Consider the following 23,950-nt stretch of genomic DNA (forward strand, 5'->3'; position numbering starts at 1 on the left):
TCATGTATGTATGCGGACATCTCTGACGTTTCTAACAAACCAAACCGTTTGAAAATCGGTTGAAAATTGAGCAAGTTATGGTTATTTAAATAGTACATGCCCAGAGACACAATGTTATGCTGCCCCTTGGTAAGATGGCCACCATGTAGCAACGTTGCTCTCCATTGGCCAGAGCATGGGTGAGCCATCTAGCTTTCATATCTATGGCTTTGTAGGCCGGCATCAGTGTTTTTTGTTGTTTTTTGTACTAGAGAAGCATGCTGGGGCTGTGAGCAAGGAAAGATAAACCACCAATACCGATCGTTGACCTCTTGCGATGCCACGTGGTCGTGGGCACATGGCAGAGTCACGAACGACGCCTCGCTGTGTTGTCTGACTTGAGACTCGCCACCGCGGAGAGGAGAAACAAAGCAAGGTCACGGTACTTCCTGTCATTCTTGTCACGTTTGGCTGGATGACAAAGCCAGTGAAGTGGAGACGCCATCGCTACAGATCCCTTGGCTGTTCTGTCGTGTCAATCCGGGTGACCCGAGTAGAGCTCTGCTGAAGCTGCTAGACGTTGTTTTGACAATTCAATGCTGTCTGAAGAGGACAGCAAAGCAAGTAGAAAGGTTTAGGTTGAGTGAGATTGTTTGAGGTTTGTTCACTTCACATAATTGTCGTCATAGCTGAAAAAAAGCATTTTGTGTCACACATCAGAAATGGCAAAGCACTGCAGCACACACGCACGCATGCACGCACACACACACACACACACACACGCACGCATGCACGCACAGAGTTGAGGAGGCTTCACCTACACGTTTTCTTTCCTTCATTTATTTTTTATTGACGGAGATTAGTGGAGTGTGAAGATAGCCTGCAGGTATTGGAGCCAGATGGAGTGCAGACATACTCCACTGTTGATGACTTCCAGGAGAATGTCCTTGTCTTGTAGAGAGGGATCACGTTAAACCTCACTCTCCATGTTGGCTAGAGTGCTGCTGTGCACAGTGCACTATACACGGGAGTGGATTTTCAATCCCGTCCCATCCCACTCCAACAGAAATCCCAGTAGCAAAAACGTTCTTTTTATTTACGCTAAAGAGAAGAGGCTGGTCTGCATTCATGTGAGCGGCGGAAGTTGAGAGTATCATAGCTCTAAATTAAACGCATTAGAGTTATGGACCAGAGCTAATGAGGGGCATGCACAGGGGAGGGGCTGCCAATGTTGCCTCCAAGGTGATGTTTTTCTTGGTGTTTTCGCCCGTCTTTCACCAGAGCAAGATCTCTGGGCTTGATCAATGGACACTACGCTTCTGGTGAACGTGCTTTCAGTTCAACTTGTAGTATTTGCTCGTTCAAAGCCCACCAAAATAGGTTAAATCCTACAACTTTGGACTATATTAGGGCGGCGGTGGATCAGGGGTAGAGTGGCTGGATGGTAACCGCAAGGTTGCCAGTTCGAACCCGGGCTCCCCCAGAGTTAGTGTTGAAGTGTCGTTGAGCAAGACACTCAAGGTTCAAGGTTTCTTTATTTTGTCTCCCAAGGGAGAAATTTGTCTCGGACCCCAAGGACCCGCCCTGCAAAACAATACACAATACAAGACAACAAAAGCACACAGTGACCCGTACAACATTAAGAAACCACACACCAACATACCTAGTGCAAAAGAGGAAGAACATCACCTCATAACCTTCGACCCCTACCCTGTCACTGAATTGCTCCTGATGTGCTGGTTGGTGCCTTGCATGGTTTCCTCCACCATCAGTTTATGAATGTGTGTGTGAATGGGTGAATGTAATGAACAATCTATGTAAAGCTCCTTGGATAAAGGCGCTATATAAATGTACCATTTACCATTTTCATTATTATTATTCTTTACACAGACACAGTGAACATTCATTAAAGCATGCATTTCCGCAGTCCGCTCACACACACATTGTGTTTCGGCTCTGTTTTGAACCTCTGAATGTGGAAAGAAACTGTTTGCATTCAGTCTCAATGTGCCCTCTACATCGCATCGCTTCAGTTGCCACACAGCCTAATGAATGTTCAGCCGTCACTGTAATTATCTTAATATATTGGCTCGTTGTATATGCTCTATCTCGATGTCCTCACGACGCCCATTTTCTCTTAATTGATTTAAAAGGAGATTTAATCTCCCTGCTGAGTGCACAGTCACTTATTGATAGCATTAGATAAAACCAACGACAGATTTATCTAGACTAATTACCAGTGGTGGAAAGTACATTTACTTAACCCATTCTGACCTGAGATCAGATTCATACGAGGTTTCCACTGGACACACACTGGTCTGATTAAGCCATTCTGACCTGAGATCAGATTCTAAAAATGCCAGTCGTTCTTCGATTTTTCAAAAAATAGCAGACCTACAAGCTCGTAGCGCGCCACTCGGTGGCGCGCTATGAGCTTGTAGATCTGCTATTTTTCAATAGCTAAAGCATAACATGATGCTGAACACCAAAATGGGTTCCCGGTCAGAATGGGTTAAGTACTGTACTGCAATTTTTAGGTATTTGTAGTTTACTTGAGTATTTCCAATTTCCGGTATTTTTACTTCTACTACACTACATCTCGGATCCAAATATTGTACTTTTACTCCACTACAATAATTTGAAAACTTCAGTTACTATTTTGTACATGTGTATTATTATGCATTAACCACTTCAACCCTACAGTATGCATTTCGGCCATTTGAAAATAGCAGATCTGAAAGGCGTACAATTGTATGTATTGCCTCGATCTGTGTGGCCGGAATCGAACCTCCCCGCTAGGCTTGGTGGAGGCGAGAGCACAGCTAACCTTTCCGCTTTGGGTTTTTGGCAGGGGAGGACAGATGAGGACGTCACAGTGGTGGGTGGCAACCCTCTTCCTGCTGGGGCTGGCTGCGGCACCTCGTGCGGACGGGAGGCCCAGCGACAAGGAGGGCTTCATGCCGGCTGAATATCGACCCGTCGTGAGGTTCCGACACAAGGTAGGCTATTGACTTTGTTCCGTTTCATTTGCTGTCTGCAACGATAAGGGGTCTCTGCATTTCTGCCAATTTTGAGGCTGGCTAGAACAGACTTCTGGAAGGAGGCACAGGGAGATGCTGTGTATTTTGGGGATGTCTGCATATTAAATCTGAATAATACGGAAGAAAAAGAGAGTGCTGATTCATTCCCTCCCGTCCTGTGCCTAGGGACGTCATCTTTCAAAAGATAATGTCAAATTAATGCTAGCCGAAGCTGGCAAGAGAGGAACGCAAAGCTTTGTAGGTGTGGATTAGAATACTCATTGCCCCTTAAAACATTAAACAAGTAGATTTTCATTTACTGACTATAAGATCCAAGGCAAATCCCATGAGCAAGCTGTAAACTTAATTTTCTTCCCTTTTTGTGACTCTGGGGAACCAGAATATTGGTGATAAGATAAATGACAGAGGCCGATTTGGCAGGAAGTAGGATTTTAAAAGAATGTTAATGTCGATAGGCATTATAGTTAGGATACATTCTGGCCCTTTATTTGCACATTTCTAGTGGCTATTTAAAAAAAAAAAATCATTATACATTTGAAAACTTGAACTGTGACATTCTGCACAATGATTACTTTTGCGACTTTAAGTACATTTTGATAACAATAGATCTGCTATTTTCATAATATTTTAGCAGTTTCTCACTGCATTTGAAGACAGTGTGCGGGAGTCCCTTCATTTTCAGTATGTCGGGCACTTGGCTGTTCTTCTATGCACCCGTCGCCTGTAGGTGTGAAAAAGCCTCACGTTATAGCATAGTTTCGACACCTCTATAACCTCATATTAGTTTTTACCAGTTACAGTATGTAAGTCCCGTAACTTTATAAAAGTTGTAACCTCATATCAGTTTTAACCGGCCAAGTCCCATAACCTCATACGTTTTTACCAGCCACGTAAGTCCCCTAACCTCAGTCTCAACCATAACAGGCCACGCACTTTTTTCATAATGAGCATTTTTGCTTTTGGTACTTTAAGTACATTTTGAATTTCGTACTTTTACTTGTGAAATTGCAGTATTGATACTTTTACTGTGATTGGCACTGTAGAAGCAATCTGGGAACCCATCTGCAAAAAGGGGGGGGGGGGGAGCGCCCTCTGCTGGTTGTTTCCTTTGAATTTGCCTCTGGGGATAACAGGATGTTGGCCTGTTTTGCACGCCGTCAGCCCTCCATTTCCTGTGGTCTGCCTATATGTTTCAACAATGTAAACATGTTCTGAATGGCCCTGCTGACAGATTCGGTACAGCACAGAATCTCAAGATTACTGTAGGAGAGACTGGAGACGTTTGGACAGAGTGGAAAGCTGCTGCATTTGGACAGCATGGGCTCAACATGTTTCAACATGAGTGTTACGTCTCATACCCGAGTATAAGTTCAAGTGCATGGGGCGGTAGAGGGCAGACGGGTTATGCCCAGGATGAGCTGGACATTTGCATGTACACGTTGTCAGCACAATAAACCCTGGCAACGACAGGCAGACTGATAACACGCCATGCATGCCTGACTTCAGCAGAATCAGCACATTAAGCAGCCGATCTTCACGTTATTCAAATTCGCACAAAACAGCATGTTTTGCCCATGTTGACTGGACATGCCTGACTTCAGTGCAGATATGCCAATATACAGACGGACGGTACTGTGTGTGTGTGTGACTGTGTGTGTGTGTGTGTGTGTGTGTGTGGGGGGGGGGGGGTAGGCGTAGGCAGACAGCCAACAGTCCTCCAGACTAGAGTCAATTAAATTAAACATGGATGCCTGGGGAAAGTGGCTGTCTTTGAGCCTAGGCTGCTTGAAGCAGCAGAACTGCTTGACAAAGTTAGCAGCACAAAATAAGTGACTTTTAAAACGAGGCTAATTCAAGAAAACATTAGGCACTTGAATCGTTCCCTTTGTCAGTCACCCAGGACCTTCTAGCGACAAGTTTGTTAACAGCAGTGGTTTTCAATCCTTTTCATATCAAGGTCCATTATTTATTGGGCATTTGAGCCACACAGACCACCATTTGATGAGATTTTGCCTCTCAGACTCAACTTTTTGATTATCATTGGATAATATTTTGCCCACAATGATGATGTTGGTACCATATATGAGAGATGACAGGCAAACATTGATAACATTTTCTATTTATTCTACATTCTCTTAATTGTGAAGACTTCTTGTAAATTACGTAATGCAGATGTTTAACAATAATTTAACTCAGTCTTTGGAGCGTAACATGAAATCAAACCGTAACGGCGCACGCACACACACACACGCACACTAACAGGGGCAACAAATTAGTCTTTGCTTGTTGGCCTTATAATTACGAAGACAAAAATACCTTGTTGGATTTTAGTTGATACAAAAAGGAAAAAAAAACGAAAAAGAGAAAACCTACGGATACATTTCGATTACTGTTTAGCTATTATCTTTTATAAATAAAGCAGTATACACCCACATACACAAAATGGAATCAGACCGCAGAAGCTACAACAAATAAAACTAAATGATGCATGGGCTTTAATCCTCAACTCCGATGAAATGAATGTGCCTGCCGTTTTGATTAAATCGTGTGGGGGAATGTCATCACAGCATCTGCATACTATTATAAGTTATGTCTTCTGGGAGAAGAAAGGAAAACGGCTCATTTATTTGTCTCTCAAAAAATGACACAATATTTACACAAAATGTCTCTGTCTGTCCTTTATCGGAGCACCGGCAAGAAAATCTAAGAATCGGATGAAAGAATAAGCATTAAACTACAGATATAAAGCGCTTAACCCATTGATGCCTGAGGCCAAATCTGGGAACGCCTTCTAGGGCCTGACGTAAGGTTTCTGAAAACCTTCAAATTCTGATGTTTTTCTTTTTAAATAGTTATGTTGCTACATGTATAGCAATAGCTGATGAGACACAGAGAGCACGGCCGGCATCAAGGGTAGAACAACGTATACGTTACACCAGGCGTCAATGGGTTAAGGCTTCTCGTATTTCTATCTCAATTTATAGGTCCACTCTTGGAAGGGTAAATGTCAATATACGGCAAACCAGTCTGTGCGTTGAGGCATTTCTATTGTGATAGGATTGAAAGAAGTGCTCACTGGATATGTTTGATGAATGACTATAAACCATTTTGTTTTGACCTTCAGTATCCTTCCAGATCCCAACCACAGCTGAGCTTTTTATGGCTGATTGTGGTTATGCAGTTGAGTTGAACGGGCTGACTAGAGACCGGAGTCATGCCAACAATCATTACATTCATTGGAGTAAATGATTGCGAACGCAGTGAGCACTTACTATGAGACCTAGAAGATCATGTCTGTCTGTGTGTGTGTCTGTCTGTCTGTCTGTCTGTCTGTCTGTCTGTCCCGCTATACGTCCAAATATGGAGTGTGTTGCATCATCAGCTCCATATATGGGCACAAAAGGGGCCAGGTCCACATATACAGTAACAGCGGGACAGACAAACAGACATGATCTGCAGGGTCTCAGCTGCGTTCGCTTCCCGCGTTTGCGCGTCTTACTGGTCTAAAAGAGAAGTCATTCATTTGTCATTGCTAAAAAGTAAGTAAGACAAGCTTTTGCCAATGTACAGTGCATGGCAGGCAGCCGTGGCATGGCAGTAGCAGTGCTAATGCTTTGTCCCTGAAGGACATTGCATGACGAGGTTAACAGGATCAGCAAGACCCTCGTAAGATTATTCACGTTTCGCTCACACGGAAGGAATTGGACTGTCACTGGCCGCCGGTCACGTACAGTACACTCTGCTCATAATTCTTTGTGGCATTGTTTTGCAAATTAGCTGTGAAATCCTGCTGATGAGGTCAGGTGCAGGAAACTGATACTGTCTCAACACAGTTAAATTACCACTCAACAGCGGTAATGCATTGCAGGTGAGAGAGAGAGAGAGAGAGAGAGAGAGAGAGAGAGAGAGACACTACCATTTGTAATTAAAGTCTACTGGCATTTTTTTGTTACATTACCTCCACCCAATTGCCAGAGAAGAATCGTTACCATTATACGTTTTTGGAAACCATGCACTGACATCTAGCATGTGGACATTGTAGATCTTGTAGATCTGCTATTTTCACTAATTTGGGTCCCAGGCAAATGTAGAATTTCTCTTTAGGGTCTTGAGCTAAAAAATGTGGGAACCATTGGTCCATAACATACTGTATGACTAAAAATGTTGGCAAGGAAGGGTTCAGCCAGTTGAGAGCCCAATTTACTTAAATATTTAAAAAAGAAAATCAATTGTGGAGATACTTGACCTATTGGCAGTGTCACGAGAAAATAAATTTGTCGTCGCTATCAGGTGGCTTTGGAGATTAGTAGGACCAGACGGAACACACACAGTCACACACACACACACACTCACTCAGACTTTTCAGTAGATACTGTACCTCCCCCGCCCTGTCTCTCTCTCTCTCTCTCTCTCTCTCTCTCTCTCTCTCTCTCTCTCTCTGAGCCACAACGTACAAACAAATAAATAAATTGTGTGTGAGTTTGTGTCACTGACGTCAATGTGACAGAAAGACAGCTGGGTGGTGTCTGTCCCTGGTGGCCCGCCTGGACACATGGCAAATCTAGATTAACAACAGAGTGTGTTTGTGTGTGTGTGTGTGCGCGGGGGGATGGGGGGTGAACAGAAGTGAAACGTGGTAATCCAGCCAGCTCTATTTAGTGGTGTAAAGCAGGGGTTCTCAACGTACTGGGCTGGGGACCATGCATGTCTCGTGACTTTTTGGTCCAATGTATTTGTATTTAGTTCATGAAGTTAACATAACTATAACTAAATGCATTTGAAGTTAAATTAAAAAGGTTACTTTTCAGGATTCCAATTCAAAAATAGAAACACATTATTCAGGATTTCAATTCAAATGATTATAGCAAAAGCAGCGGATATGAAAGCTCAAAACGTGTCTCAGTGTGACATGTTTTGACCTTGTAGATCGGCTATTCGGTGGAAATATAGTGGTCCTCTCCATCTTCAAAGTGGCCCACCCCTGGTTTAAAGTAACTAAGTACATTAGGCTGCTTAAGTACAATTTTGAGTATTTATCAATTTTCTGCACTTACTAGTTACCTTGTAGCCTCGATACCCAGGCTTTCATTTCGTCTGCGCGAAAAATGAAAGCCTGGAGGAACGCATTGGCTGCCTTGGTCTAGAAGTAGGAGTCAACGCTTCCGGGTGGGTGTCGCTCCAAATGATGTGATGTAGCGCTACACTAGGTGAGGAGTGGCCAGGGCTGACGGACAGATCGGTGAGATCCAATCAGGGCGTGCGCAAATCTCAGCCGCGACCCACCCCTACAGACCAGAAACTTAACACGTTAGCTCAGGCTAGTTACCTTGTAGATTTTGATTATTACCACAAAACGACATCAACCACTTCAGCCCTATACATTTTGGCCATTTGAAATTAGCCGATCAACTTGTAGATCTGCTCTTTTCAAAAATCTTTTACACATTTGAAAACGTTGTTGTGAAATTGGGACATTCTGCATAATGAGTGCATCCAACATTTGGTACATTTTTGATACCAATGCTGTTCTACTTTTACTACATTTGAATTCCGGACTTTTACGTGTAACAAAAGTGGTAAGAAATGTGAGTACTTTTTCCACCACTGATTGATTTCTACAGAGCCAGACGTATAGGAGGGCAGTTGTACAGTTGGGTGCTTCTCTCTCTCTCTGCTCCCTGGAGATGTTGAGCAGCAGTGGAGGCTCATGGCCTGGCAGAGTGGCAGCACACCCGCGGGAAATCACTCTTGACCAAATAAATGAACCTCACTGTCTTCCTGATGCAGCAGTCAGCCTCCATACTATGCAGCAACTAGGCTAGCATTAGTACAAATCATAATAAGAGGGTCACACAAGCCCCCCAGGGCTCTTATAGGCTGAGATGTTGAGATGTGGACTAGCTGTGCTATGCAGCACAATGCTCTGCTATATATGCAGCACAAAATCTGGGGAAAAATCTGTGTATTAGTTTAACCCCTTTGGTGTTAGCATTATGTTATGCTTTAGCTATTGAAAAATAGCAGACCTACAAGCTCATAGCGCGCCACCGAGTGGCGCGCTACGAGCTTGTAGGTCTGCTATTTTGGAAAGATCGAAGAACAGCTGACATAGAAACATAGCTTTTTCAGAAAACTGTCAGGATGTAGAAGACATTTTTAGAATCTGATCTCGGGTCAAAAAATATTCCGTAAAAATAGAATAGGATCTGGGACCTTCTCCTTTGGTACACCCATTCATGGGACATGTGAGAATGAATGGTCCAGTGAAAAAAAGAGAAGAAAAAAGACCATTGTGGGAGTATGGATTATATTTTTTTACAATATCACTAAACGCGAGTGAAATTCACCCGAACACCTGCCTGTATAAAAAACAGGGATGTGGTCAGGGCAACACACTGCTACACTATACACTATACTATAGCTACACTGAGCATCATGAAAGTACCCAAGGACCCTGCACCCACTTCAGACATCAGCAACATTATGAAAATCACATGTTCTAGGGCTAACCATTTCAGCTATATGTGGACAAAGCCTGAAGCTGAATCAAAATTATTGTCTGTCTAGCACATACACTTTAAACCGTTTCTATTTCTATATTCAAATAGCCTTCTCCAAATCACACTATGAAGTTATTGTGATTGACAGGCAGCAACCACAACGAGTTATAGTTTTGCTGGCCTCTAACCTATACTGTTAACACCCTTTTAAACTGTTTGAAATGGCATGTCACACAGCTGCTGATGAAACCCAGATGCGCTTCGACAGGTTAAATCTAAATGTGTGCATACTGTATGTGAAGCCGTATACAGGGGTTACGTGTTTGCCAGCTATTTTCAGCAGGTTGTCAGGGAGCACTTCGCTCCTTATTGACTGTAGACCTGTTGCATAATGCATCCCTACACACTGCCCTACTGAAACGGGCCTAGAAAGGACGGAATTCGCAATCAAAAGAAAAAAAGAAGAGAGGCATAAGCAGGCAAAAGCCAGGCTTTTCAGTTCAGGAATCAATAATGTATGGTCTTTCTTTCATATTCAATGTTTGTAGTGAGCAGTGGTGGAAAGTAACCAAGTACATTCACTTAAGTACTGTACTTAAGTACAGTTTTGAGGGATTTGTACTTTACTTGAGTATTTCCAACAATATCCAATACTTCTTCTACTCCACTACATCTCAGAGGCAAATATTGTAATTTTACTCCATGTACTTATTACAAAACATATACATTAAACCATTTCAGCCCTATATATACATTAAGGCCATTTGAAAATAGCCGATCTACAAGCTTACAATGTGTCGTGGTATAGGAGGCATTATGAACTTGTAGAGCGGCTATTTTCAATACATTTTAAAATGGGACATTCTGCATAGTGAGTACTTTCTACTTTTGGTATACTTTAAGACAAGTACATGTTGATGCCAATACTTTTGTACATTTTGCACTTTTACTTGTAATGGAGTATAGTTCTACAATGCAATATTGATACTTTTACAGGTGCAAGGCTGTATGGCACTCTTGTTAATGGAACTGTAACGCTGTTCTGGCACGGTGGTGGTCAAAATCCAGATGATTTAGAGACACTTTATACACGGCAAGCTCTTTCTGAATTAGATTCCAAAGGAGTGTAATGGGTATGGGTTGTACTGTAACTCAGAGTGTAATGGGTATGGGCTGTACTGTAACTACAGTTGCAGTAGTATATTTTCCCATCTCCTTTATGCTTCTCCTGACCTTTTTAAAGGCATGTATGTCCTTTAAGGTCTGTGTCCTGTCAAGCACCAATCATATGAATGCACTATACATCAGTTGAGAGGCTGGATTTTGTATGAAATAATAAATGGCTAGTAGCTCTCTGTGGCGGCTTTCACTGTGTGTGTGTGTGTGTGTGTGTGTGTGTGTGTGTGTGTGTGTGTGTGTGTGTGTGTGTGTGTGCCAAAAAAGCAGCCAAACGGCTTGCGAAATTCTGTGCAATATCTTCCACTATCGGTAGCCGCCAAATATGGCGAAGACGCTGTTACCTGTACCCCTGAAGGGTGTGTGGGTATTTGTTCGGGATTTGCTGACTGCATTCTGTACGGCACCTTGTAAATATTTGTGTCCTTGTATTTGTATCTCTTATGTGGACATAAATAAATGATTAAAATGTGTGTGTGTGTGTGTGTGTGTGTGTGTGTGTGTGTGTGTGTGTGTGTGTGCATTACTACTGAACGGAACCAGGCTTTTAACCCATTTAGGACAGGAACCCCTGTACAGTATAGCAGCATGATTTTTTTGTAATCTTTGAATACATATTTGAAGGTCAGGAAAAGGTCAGGAATGGTGACATAAAAAGATGAACTAATAATGCATCTAATAGAGTTGCGTGACTGCTGATGCTGTAGCATCACTGCAATAGGCATGTCTTTCCCCAAGACAGGAAAATAAGGAAATAAAGAGAGAAGCAAAGAGAAAGAAAACAGAGAAAAGTAAACTCATAATTACTTTCTTTTAAACGAAAGGGGAGTGTTGAGACCATTTAAGAATGGTTAGAATACCAGCAGTTGTGGGAGTTGTATCCATTTCAGGCAATCAGCCAACGAACGTCTCAAGTTCACCGGTGTATGAAAGAGTGGGTGAAATTACACCTTTTGTACAAGATACTCACAGATATTTTACACAATGGAACAATGCATGGTTAATTACACGAAAATCTCTGAAACCTAATTTAATCACACATAGTCAAGTTGGCTACAGTATGTTGAGACAGAAGGGTTGAAATGTGTGATGTTTAAAAAGGGCCAAACTCTAGCACAATAACACATATCGCAGCAGTGCTGATGCTTTGTCTGTGGCCATGGGCTCTGAAGGACGTTGCATGACAAGGTTAACAGGGTCAGCAAGACCCTCGTAAGATATCCTTATTCAATTTGGCTGTCACAACTGGCCGGTCACATGCACTTATACTCATCATTCTCTGTCATTGTTTTGGAAATTAGCTGTGAAATCCTGCTGATGAGGTCAGGTGCAGGATCCCCTTTAGATGCTTATTATCAAAAGTATATTGATTGATTGTCATTATAAAATGCTTCATAATGTGTTATGGTTATTATTATAATTCATGATGAGTATGAGTGCTGTTTATAAATGATGCTGTGTTATTAGCAGATTCTAACCCAAGAAGCACTGGAGTTGAATTATAAACTACTGCAGTGCCAAAGGATTGTGCAGCCTTGGTCAATTTGCACATTTACAAATGGAATCCTTGGAACCTGACTAGGATGGCATTAACACATGGATTAACATGTGGTGTCAAACGTGGCCTCTGACTTTGTCTATTGCAGCATGAATTTCTAAATAGCAAAACCAAGGTCATGCTATTTTATCCAAATAGCCTAGTCAATGTTCCCTCAAGCATCACCACTCTGGATGTATTGTATGCATTGAATATGCATTGTATGCATTGAATATGCATTGTATGCATTGAATATGCATTGAATGCATTGAATGGGTTGATTGATTTGTATATAACTTGGGATTTGGTTGGACTTCAAACACCACATTGATGCCTTGGCAAAAAAGCTCAAGTTCACGCTGAGTTTCTGCTACAGAATGAAGTCCTGCTTTTCTAATGCTTCTCGCAAAAAGCTGGTTATCAATCAATCAATCAATCAATCAATCTTTATTTATATAGCACATTTCAGACAACGAGTGCAGTTCAAAGTGCTTCAAAGAAAGAGCAAAAATAACAGCGACAGGGCCTTCTCTTTTTTACAGAGATTTCAATAGATCCCGTGATCTTTTGTGGCCAGATGTAATTATATTATATTATTATAGAACAATTCATTTTTAGCCCCATGCTAGAATGCCCCCGCCCCCCTGTCAAAAACAGCTAAAATCCCTAAAACGAAAGAAAGCAGCAAATAAAGAAGAAACATCTTTTACTTTCTCTAATAACGAACTAAAACATGAAACTTGGTTGCTACATTATATATATATTCTCACTTATTTAAAGCCAGTAGGCTAATCTCCCACTTTACAATTTGCTCTAAATTTGAACTTGTCCAAAACTCTCTCAACCTCAGATCAAATGCTTGGCTGCGCTATGTCGTGCCCCAAACAAAATCTGAGGCTGGAAATAAAAGCCTTGATTTCTTTTTTGACCCTGGTCTTGGAATGACCTACAGACCAGACTCAAACTGGCTTCTGTGATTCCCCTAGTGAGCTTTAAAAGGATTGCCATGGGCACACTTCCCAAACATTGCTCCTGCTTTGATGTATAGCAAATGTTGGTTCTCTTGCTTTGTAGTTTATTAGCACATTCCGTTGCTTAGTTTAGCCTTGGCCCGTGACATTGGTTGTGTTGGACCTTCCTGTTCTACCTTGGAGCTTCTTCGGTAGTGGGTACTGTATTTATGAGTCTTACATGTTTGTCCTGTTATTGTGTTGTATTTATTGTTACTGGCAGAGCTGTGTCACTTATTTTGCCTCTTCTCTTGGCCAGTTCACACTTGTAAAAGAGACTTCAGTCTCAATGTGTTTTTTACTGGTTAAAGGTTAAATAAAATATAAACATGCATGTAAAGTGTAAACACCATGTGACATTTTATTAAAGGGCAACTTCACCCATTTTCAACCTATCTTCATGTAATGCTCATTATAATAGGTACCATTTTTGTCTACCGCATCTACTGTGTCTCAGAGGAGGGCTGTGGACAGTTCACAAACCCGCTCTACCAGTGACATCATCGATCGGGAATCCAAGCTTATACTGTAGAAACTGCAGGCTTTCTTTCGTTGGAAACAGTGAGCTATAATGGAAGAAATTGTTCTTCTTACGTTCCTAAAGAAAAAAATTAAGTGTCCACCACAGCCCTCCTATGAGACACAGAACCAAATGTACCAATTTATCATGACCATTAGTGAGGACCAATTATATGAAGATGGGTTGAAAATGGGTGCAGTCGTCCTTTAACCCATTTTGATCGGGAACCCATTTTGGTTTTAGCATCATGTTGTGCTTTAGCTATTGAAAAATAGCAGATCTACAAGCTCATAGCGCGCCACCGAGTGGCGCGCTACGAGCTTGTAGGTCTGCTATTTTTTTTTAATCGAAGAACGACTGACATTTTTAGAATCTGATCTCAGGTCAGAATGGGTTAATCAGACCAGTGTGTGTCCAGTTGAAACCTCGTATGAATCTGATCTCAGGTCAGAATGGGTTAACACACTGAGTTATGTTCAGCTGAATTAAAAATGTGTGTTTGTTTTTTTTATCTGTCATGGCTTTGTTTAATCGATTCCATTTTGTCTGTTTGTTTGTTTGTTTCTGCAGGATGGCGTCCCAGAGAGCCAGAGAATAAAGGGTAGGTTTTGCAATCTTTCTTTTCTTGTCTTTCATTTCTGAACAGAGCTTAGCCGGTTGTTTGCTCCATAAAGCAGAATTATCCAGCACAACATGCACAGCAGTGTTGTTTTTGGCAGAACATTTCCATTTTTTTGTTTTGTCATAATCTTTGGACTGAAACTTCATTTAGTTTTAGTCATATTTTGGTCACCTGGAATGTTTTAGTGTTAGTCTAGTTTTAGGCGACTAAGTGTCAAAATACATTTTAAAATGTATTTTGGCGGGTCTTGATGCCGCTGTAATGACAGATTTTACACTTACACTTTACACAACGTGCCGCGCTGCGACGTGTTGTGAGCTTGTAGACTGGCCATTTTCAGCATGCAACCAAGTGTAAAATGACTTGTACTGGATCTCTTGTCCACTAGTCCCTTCCTAACATTTTTGTCTAGTTTTTATTTGTTGACTAAATTGTCCTTATATTTATTCTTAGTTTTAGTCACCATAGCTTAGTTTTCATTTAGTTTCCATTTAGTTTTCGTCAGTGAAAAAAGGTATTCGATGAACATTTTTCGTCTTAGTATTAGTCGACGAAATCAACACTGATGCACACAGCCACAGCGAGAAATGAACTCCATCCACTTGTTATTGTTAGCAGTTATGGCCTGGCTCCAGGGACATAACAAAGAAGGGAAAACTACGCCGGAGGTCAAGCAAAAATGAACGAATAGTGAAAAACTGAAGAATTAAGCAATTAATTCCACCAGATGGAATTGTTGAATGACTGTGGGCCTTTCCCTCTGTCTTTTCTATCAGTCGCAGCAGATCTGTCCAATTCTGAACACACGGAAGCCACATTTTGGCTGGTAAAAGTTTTGCAATCCGTTGGAAATAGATTTTTTTTCTCCCCTGGTTATATTATCAATACAGTATATAGAGCATTGTTTCTTAACCAGTGGCAGGAGCAAAACATGAGTTTCTTCTGATAGAGATGTGAGCATTATGTTGTAGTTTATTGGACCTTGGGTCCTGATTTCATGGTCAATGCGACATTCAGGTTGTGGCTTGAAAACAGACATTTCAGAACGATCCCTGCATTGTGGTATGATATCTTTCTATCTATCCATAGGCTGTTCTTTTGTAATAGAGGTGTCATGGGCATGGCCCAATCTTGTGCATTACTGTAGCTATAGAAAGCTGAGTTTCATTTCAAGTGTCTTCATCAGTGCATCGATACGGCATGGAAAATGAGAATCTTCAATGGCGTATCGACCAAAATGCTGGAGGGTGGGGTGGGTTGGAGTGTAATGGCGGAGACGGGAGAAATATATAGCAGCAGAGAAAGCACTTCCTCCGTCAGTACAATAAAATGTCGGCTTGAAAAAAGAGAATTAGCTGCAAGGAGCTTTGAATAGAGACTTCATCCATTCAATTCACACATAGATTTAGTGCATGCATCCAGTTACGGCAGGGAGACGCCAGCATCCTTTGGCAGGATCCTCTGGCAGTATCCTTCATTTGCTGTTTCATTTTGTATGCCGTTCGCAATTCATATTTGTTCAATTCATTTTTATGTGCTTCTGAAAAGCTTAATAAAACCTGTATGCTTTATGATAGAATGTAATAACACTGTAGCAATTACCTCAGCCATTACTTATTGGCTGAAATACATATGCCATATTATTGGAATGATAATAATTTCTAGGACGTAGATAATAGATAAAATATAGGCCTAAGTCACATTTCGTAGCACTAGATTAATTGACTACTTCACTAAGAGACCACACCTCTACGTAAGTTTTATTTGAAACGTAATGAGATGAATGTGAAACGGTTTGAGGAAGCCAAGGTTGGGGCGAGACTCAGTGTCGGGGCGAAGTCTTGGGAGGCCATCGTTGCTCTACTCAAGGCCAGCCGGGGCGCCTGATGGAGGGGAAAGGAACTGGTTGGAATAACGTGTTCCCTCCACGCGCTACGCCCAACCGGGAAACTCCCCCCTGTCAGGTGAAAAGAAGCGGCTTGGACTCCTCATGCATTGAGGTCAGTCTGTTGCTCTCCCAGGGAGTGTAGCGCATTTAAAAATTTACACTGGGCGCAAAAAATGGGTTACAAAACAATCGTGGGATAAAAACAATCACACCCGTGTGAAGTGAGGGGCGCTCAAATCATTGTACATCATCATACATCATCATCATCAAGAATGGTGGTCCCTTATTGGCCAAGGGTCCCCACCGACATACATATGCCGATTTGCTCAGGCACATGACGTAAATTCTCCATTCATTGTCAATGGCATTTAATGTTTGTGTTCAGACAACACTATAGCAGTTAATTTTAAACCAGTGGCCGATGTTGAACTTCTTCAGAGACAACTAAACTGCCAGTGGTGCACACAGTGATAGTGAATCTGCCTGCGCAACATTAACCCCAATCACTCTACGTATACCTAACAAGGTGGTGTGAGGCAGCGGCAGCAGGTTTTCCTCTCTCTGTCTGAGAGATGCATCTCGTCTGTCTGGCTCCTGTCTGATACCCCCCTAGCTCCCTTCCTCTAGATAAAAGACAGTGTCAGGTGAAAGGTGGGCCCCTACAGCCTAACCTGTCGACCACTAAGTGTTTGAAAGGGGATGCTAAGTGGATGTCTTCCTGTCTTTCTCCACGTGGGAAGGTCAAAGCTGAAATTGTAGAGGAGGCATTATCATAGAGGGCGTTCTGCAGCTGTCTGCTGTGATTCACTTTAATGTGGCGTGTTCGTAAGCCGAGGAGAGCGAGAGAGAGAGAGAGAGAGAGAGAGAGAGAGAGGAGTCATCTCACTCTGGCCACTTTTCAGCAAACTCATTGCCCAAGCCAGGATATTAATGAGACGAGGAGCAAACTGCAGAGAGAAAACATAAATAATTCAAGCCCTTTCCTTGGATTGGAAGCTTCCTGAATATTTATTTTACCTTTTGAAATATGTCCAACTTTGAAATGCGGACTGTCTTAATTTCCTTAGCAAGAGTCAAAACAAATTTAGTTTGTCAATGATATAACAATATCATGAAGCAGTTATCCTAGCCAGTTCACAGGCCATGTAGTAATTTATGTTCCAGTCTCGAGGAAAGGGTTGGTAGTTGTGTATGGTGCTTTATTCCCAGAGGGGAAATTAAGGCATCACAGCAGCTCTCATCGTCAAAACAACAAAGAAGCAATCTAAAAAAACACATGCATTACTAAAGGGTATCATAAAATAAATAAAACTGACATCTAGGAAATAGTCCAGTCGATTGATTTTTTTTAACATCCCCTCATTCCCCCATACAGGCTGATGAAGTCAGCCAGGGTAGGAGTTGTACAGTCTAATTGCAGCAGGCTCCTAAGTGTAATACAGTACAGTTGTAACAGTATTTTGCTTAAGGACAGAGCTTCTCTACCCTGCCGGCTGCCACAGTGTCTTGTTTTGTGTTCTGGTGTGGGCTGCATTTTCTGTCGTTGATGTACGCATTTAGGCAGCGGATTGGAACCCCAAAAAACAATTACAGTCCGATGGAATGCTGCCGCCTATGAACCAAACAAAAATGGAATGTCAGCATGAATGAGACAAAAACAGACATAAATAGTGCTGTCCGCTTCCCAGAATGCACTGTAATTGGAATTCCAAAACAATCCTGCCACACCGAGCACCAACTGTTCTTTTATATAGGCCTAGGTTGTGAGCAAATAAATAAAAACTGTGAGTGTGGAGTAATTTTACCAAATGAAATACATGATGGGATTTTTCATAGTCCCCCCAAACTTATTACTTGTTCAGTGGTAGAAACATTATGAAATCCAGGCTGTGGTGGTTCCTACAGTATGAGCTGAGCTCCTACGCCACCCCAGAGACTGACATTTTATGGACCTCACCTCACCTTGCACAAACTTATTGTGCCCTTTCTTTTATGAACTCCACTACACAGACTGGAATAGAACAGATTTGGGTTTCAGAGAACTTGCACGCACGCACACACCTGTAATTGGATGTACCGTACACTGAATGTTCCTCCTCTCAGCGGCTTTTCATGGCTGCAAAGTGCAAACCACCATTTTTGAACTACTGTATGTTACTCCCAACAGTAGCATACGGTAGCATCTTGGAGAGGCTTAAGTGTGCATGCCGGTAGGCCAGTAAGGAGAGAGTTACAGTAGTCAAGTTTTGATATGACTGATGTCTGGATAGTGATACGGAGCTGGGCTGACTCCTGGGTGAGGACTGAGGAAGGGTCTAATTCGTCAAATGTTATAGAGTGTAAACCTATACAGGATCGAGTGACCGCTGTAATGTGTGCTTTGAATGAGAGCTGAGGAACCAAGGTTGTTGGAACCGAAGTGACCAAGGCATTGTCTATGTAAATAGTTAGCTCCTGCATGGGCCAGGACCAGTTAGGAGCGTTCGTGGGGATGAACGCAAACCTTTCCAAGAATCCTGGTAGGTTCGGTCGGACTTGTAACAGAGTATTTCCAATATTGCAATATTGATACTTTTACTTAAGTAAAACATGTGAGTACCTTTTCCACCACTGGTTGCCTCTGCCTGTGTCATCCTAAGGCATAAATTATGTCTTAGGATGACATAATTTATTAATTTGTATGCACAGCAACTCTCGTGCCCCCCAACAGACCCAAACTCGCACAGCAGACGTACATTTGAATAATTCAGGGGCTGCGAACGGCGAGCCCTAAATTGTATATTAATTCTAAAATTACACACTGTGCCCCTGGGTCCCTGGTTACACTTTTAATAACTGCTCAGTGGTATTAGAAGAGCTTGGCGCTGAACAATGTGGAGCACAGCATTTTTCATATACAACAGACTCCCTGTTGTTTCATCCAGCCTCCTCTCTTTGTCTTTGCCAATTTTTCATCTGTAATATCTTTTATACAATTAAATCAAGTTACCTGGGATTCAGGGTGCGGTCTGTAGTCGGCCAAGGAGGGAAGCATTGCATTTATTCATTTTATGTATATTTTATTTTAAGAATGCACTGCGTAGCAATGAGAGGGCTTTATTGTTAACATATAATATATAAAAATATTCTTTTTACAGTTACTGTAAAATAAAAAAGGAAAAAAAGAGGAAAGAAACTGCCTGTTTGCCATTGAATAAAGCTGAAGAGGTGGATCCAAAGACAAGTGACCTAAAAATGTCTATCCACCTATACCTTGTACCAATAAACTGATTTGGTGCTTTACCTCATAGGTGATGATACATAAATAGACGTTATTATGTATACTTTTACTTTATGGTATACACTTATAAATATGGTGCTAATCTTATAAAGTAAAACGTGGCCAACGTGGGAGGAAGAGCAGTATAATATTTGATACATTATTTTACAACAAATGAATACCATGTGCATGCCACATCGTATTGTACAATACTATTCTATTGGTGTATAGAGCGTCGCAGTCCCACCCCCTTTCAGAACGACGAGTGGCCTAGGAAATGAAATTTTCTCCATAGGCTTTTCAAAAAGTATTTATATAAAGACTGTTACACCGCAGACAAAGCCGAACTCGGATCGTGACAAATCAAACACAATATTTTGTGCCGATCAAATAATTTGAAAGAAGAAAATAAAGGCAGATAATTAATTAATTATTTGATCTATTCAAAAATGTTTTTCAAAATAGTAAAAAAAAAAAAAAAAAAGGCAAATAAGTTTAGGGATAAGGGGTTTAGCATGGACGTAAATAGAGCCCTTTGTCCCTTGTGTGTGATGAACACACGTGTCATTGTAATCCTTGCCCTCCATTCTCCTCCAGTCAGTGGTGGAAAAAGACTCGCATGTTTTTACTTAAGTCAAATCAATACGTCAATATAGAAATAAATAATCTGTTACAAGTAGTCCAGAATTCAAAATGTACTTTTGGTGTCAAAATGTACTTAAAGTACTCATTATGCAGAATGTCCCATTTCAAGTTTTCAAAATAATAATGAGAAGGAGGAGAGGACACTGGATCAACACGGACATTTTGAGCATTTTATTAGGTGTTGTACAATCAATGTGTCGCGGCACACTGTGAGCTTGTAAATCGGATATTTTCAAATGGCCGAAATGTACCGGTATATAAAAGTGGTTAACCCATTCTGACCGGGAACCCGTTTTGGTGTTTAGCATCATGTCATGCTTTAGCTATTGAAAAATAGCAGATCTACAAGCTCATATCGCGCCACCGAGTGGCGCGATACGAGCTTGTAGGTCTGCTATTTTTGAAAAATTCGAAGAACGACTGACATTTTTAGAATCTGATCTCAGGTCAGAATGGGTTCATCAGACCAGTGTGTGTCCCAGTGGAAACCTCGTATGAATCTGATCTCAGGTCAGAATGGGTTAATGTATGTTTTGTAATAATAATCCAAATTTACAAAAAGTAAGTATACAATATTTGCCTCCTAGATTAGTAGTAAAGTAAAGGTATCGGAAATTGGAAATACTCAAGTACAACAAATACCTCAACATTGTACTTAGAGTACAGCACTTAATGTACTGCACTAAATGTACTGCACTAAAATGTCTTAGTTACTTTACAGCACTGCTTACACAGTCTTCCACAGGCTAGCCTAGAACAGACAGAGCTCAATCCTCTGGGCCAAGGTCAATGGAAGTAAAGAGTTGTGCTGGCCCTCTGGGTTCCTGTATGAGCTCTGGGCGCTCAGTCGGCTCATGATCTCTCCGACCCACTAATCCTTCAGGGTACAACGAGTGGCTGTGACCTAAATAGGATTGTACATATATATACTGCACCTATACTGTATACTGTAGGTGTAAGGTAGTGTAGCAGAGTGGCTCAGAGCCTCTGCCTGATGGCCTCAAAACTCTAATATCTCCCCTGGTCCAGAGGGATATCCCTTTGGTCCAGTGGTTAAGATTTTGGACTTTCAAGCTGGAGTTCGAATCCAGGGTACTGAACTTAAGAACAATTTTGAGGTGTTTGTACTTTACTTAACTATATTTTCCAATGTTCAATACTTTTACTTCTACTCCACTGCATCTCAGATCCGAATATTGTACTTTCACTTATTATTTATTTGAAAACTTTATTTGATTTTGATTATTATTAAAACATACATTAACGGCTTAATTTAGGTCATTTGAAACTAGCTGATCTACGTGCTCACAATGCAGGTCAGATTCTAAAAATGTCTTCTACATCCTTCTATGTCAGCCGATTTTTCAAAAATAGCAGACCTACAATAGCAGATCTACAAGCTCATAGCGCACCACTCGGTGGCGTGCTATGCTCTTGTAGATCTGCTATTTTTCAATAGCTAAAGCATAACATAATGCTAACACCAAAAGGGGTTCCCGCCCAAAATGGATTAAGTACATTTTTATACAATACATTTTCACTTTTACTCAAGTAAATTTTTTGCATGCTTTTTTTGTTTGTTTGTAGTATACAGTATATTGCAGTATTGGTACTTTTACTTAAGTAAAAAATGTGAGTGCTTGTTTCCACTACTGTTCAAAATAAACAAGACTTGGGCTAATACCATTATTAGCCCTGTGGCTTCCCTGCAGCAATCTGTGTGGGTAGCAATTTAAGTTGCTCTGTGTCCAGTTAATTGGAGTGCACAACTCTGCCACAAATATCTGCCAAAAGATAGCCGCTAGTAAATTGGCTATTATCTGCAAAGAGATTTGGTGTAGGCCCGGACCGGATCAGACTGGACCGGACCGGGCACCTATAGGCTCCCAATTATATGTAGCCTGAATGTGAGTCCCGATCCCGGCGGCTTTTGATGCGTGTCACTCCCCTGCTCTCTCTCTCTATAGTTTGATTTTGTGGAGGTTAAAAAAGAATGAATGAAGTACAGAGGTAATATAACTCATGTCCAGTTACAGTATAGAGGGTTTTAGGTGGTTAAGTTGCCTTGTTTTAATGGAAAATAAGTCTAATTCTGATAATGGATTATAAGCACTTTTTATGTCCCGTATAGAACAATTCCAAAGTCCCCTGATAGTTACAGGATCCGGTTACTTCCGTCACTTCAAGCGGGAGATTTTATTTGAAATATAGAGATGGAATAGTGCTGAGGAAGAGAAAAGTTTTCTGCCTTCCTTTGCAATCGTTGGAAACCTGCTGTGTTAGAGAGAATTAAGCCAATATTTGCATTAGCTGAATATTCATCATCACCAGCGGCCTGCCAACCTTGCTGTAATGACAGGTGGCTTTGTGAAAAAGTCCATTGTCCACTGGTGCACGGGATGTTTCACCAACACCCCAGTCCCCACTAGACCCCAAGCTACAGCTGCGGAAAACGGATAAAATAGACTCTGGTAAAAAAAAAAAAAAACGTTATACAGACGAAATATTCGGCGGCGGCAGTGTGCAAATGTACGTGGTTGACATAATGTGAGGTCGAACCATGCTGGTAACACGGTACACCTAAATTAAACACACCCACATTTAATGTTGACCTTCAGCAATGTTGACCTGTCCTGTCAAAATGTCTGTTATGAAATTAACCCAATTAGCCCCAGCAACAAAAAAGACAGACTAAAATTGATTGCATTAATTGAGTGAGGGGTATGATGTTCGAGAGGATACATCCCAGGTGCATCCATGTGATGCTTTTTTGTTATAGTTCTTCTATTTATAGTGACTCATAGGAATAGACAACCAGGTATAGTCTGGTGACCACCAGAGAGACGGGTGACAGCCGGAATGTAGAGGGCACCCGGGTGAGCAGTATGGGTTAGCGCCCCAGCCTGTGTCCAGACGACAGTGCAGAAGGCCAACTATTAGGAGACTAACTCTTGGGCTTTTAAACACTGATGCCTGCCAGTCACAATGTGGGACAGGGTCTCGATTTGTGGGACGTCTGCCTGAAAAGTCTTGGAAATGAGGCACTGTCCCACGCAAAGAGGGACATCGCCAATTTAACCTCACAGTCAGAATGTTCTTTTACAGGGCACCTGTCTGTCTGGGCCATGCTAGCATGTGGGCTTTTATCACTTCCTGTACGAGGGCTCTCTCACTAATTCACTGGAAAACATCTCTGTGCCTCAGTACCGAGGTTATTTTGACTCTGCCCGAGCTTCAGATAAATCCATCTGTCCACTCAAGCTGTGGAGTCATTTGTTGCCCAGCTAGCAGAGTGCTACTGATAGAGCTGAGTGAACACCAGCTGGAACATGCTTTTCCTCCAGCAACCCCCACGCCGGCCCCACTCCACCTCCTGTGCCTCCTAATTGCTAAACTGTGACACCGCAACGCTTTTTGACTTGTCCTGCGGGGCGTAAACAGTACACGTCATGAACATTTTATGAAGGAACTATTTCCGGCATAAAACCCATGCAGTCCCCCGCTAGAACTCTCTGCTGCATCGTTTGAAACATTGATGATTTCCCCTTCCACCTCGATGACTCTGTTCTTCTATTCTTAGGTCAAAACCTATATCCAATCCAATCTATTTTTTATAGAGCCCTTTTAAAACAACGTTGAACCAATGTACTGTACACTCAGTAAAAAAACTGACTAAAGACTAAAAGATAAAAGCAAAAACACACACATAAGACCCTCTGTAACTTAGTCTGTGTTAAAATCCCTAGGAAACTCTAGTATTTGTCTGGACCATG

The 23,950-nt window shown here is 41.6% G+C and overlaps 1 protein-coding gene across 1 annotated transcript in view; it reads left to right on the forward strand.

Moving 5' to 3' along the window:
* The first annotated feature begins 2,852 nt into the window (after window positions 1-2,852).
* Window positions 2,853-23,950, forward strand: part of fstl5 (follistatin-like 5) — a 133,298-nt gene continuing 112,200 nt past the window's right edge. The window contains exons 1-2 of the mRNA XM_080773268.1: window positions 2,853-2,978; window positions 14,334-14,364. Of these exons, the coding sequence (XP_080629394.1) occupies window positions 2,937-2,978; window positions 14,334-14,364 (73 nt within the window). The 5' untranslated portion in view covers window positions 2,853-2,936. The remainder of the gene's footprint in view (window positions 2,979-14,333; window positions 14,365-23,950) is intronic.

The sequence above is a fragment of the Protomyctophum bolini genome (genome assembly GCF_963924005.1).
Source record: "Protomyctophum bolini genome assembly, chromosome: 10".
Classification (NCBI taxonomy): domain Eukaryota; kingdom Metazoa; phylum Chordata; class Actinopteri; order Myctophiformes; family Myctophidae; genus Protomyctophum; species Protomyctophum bolini.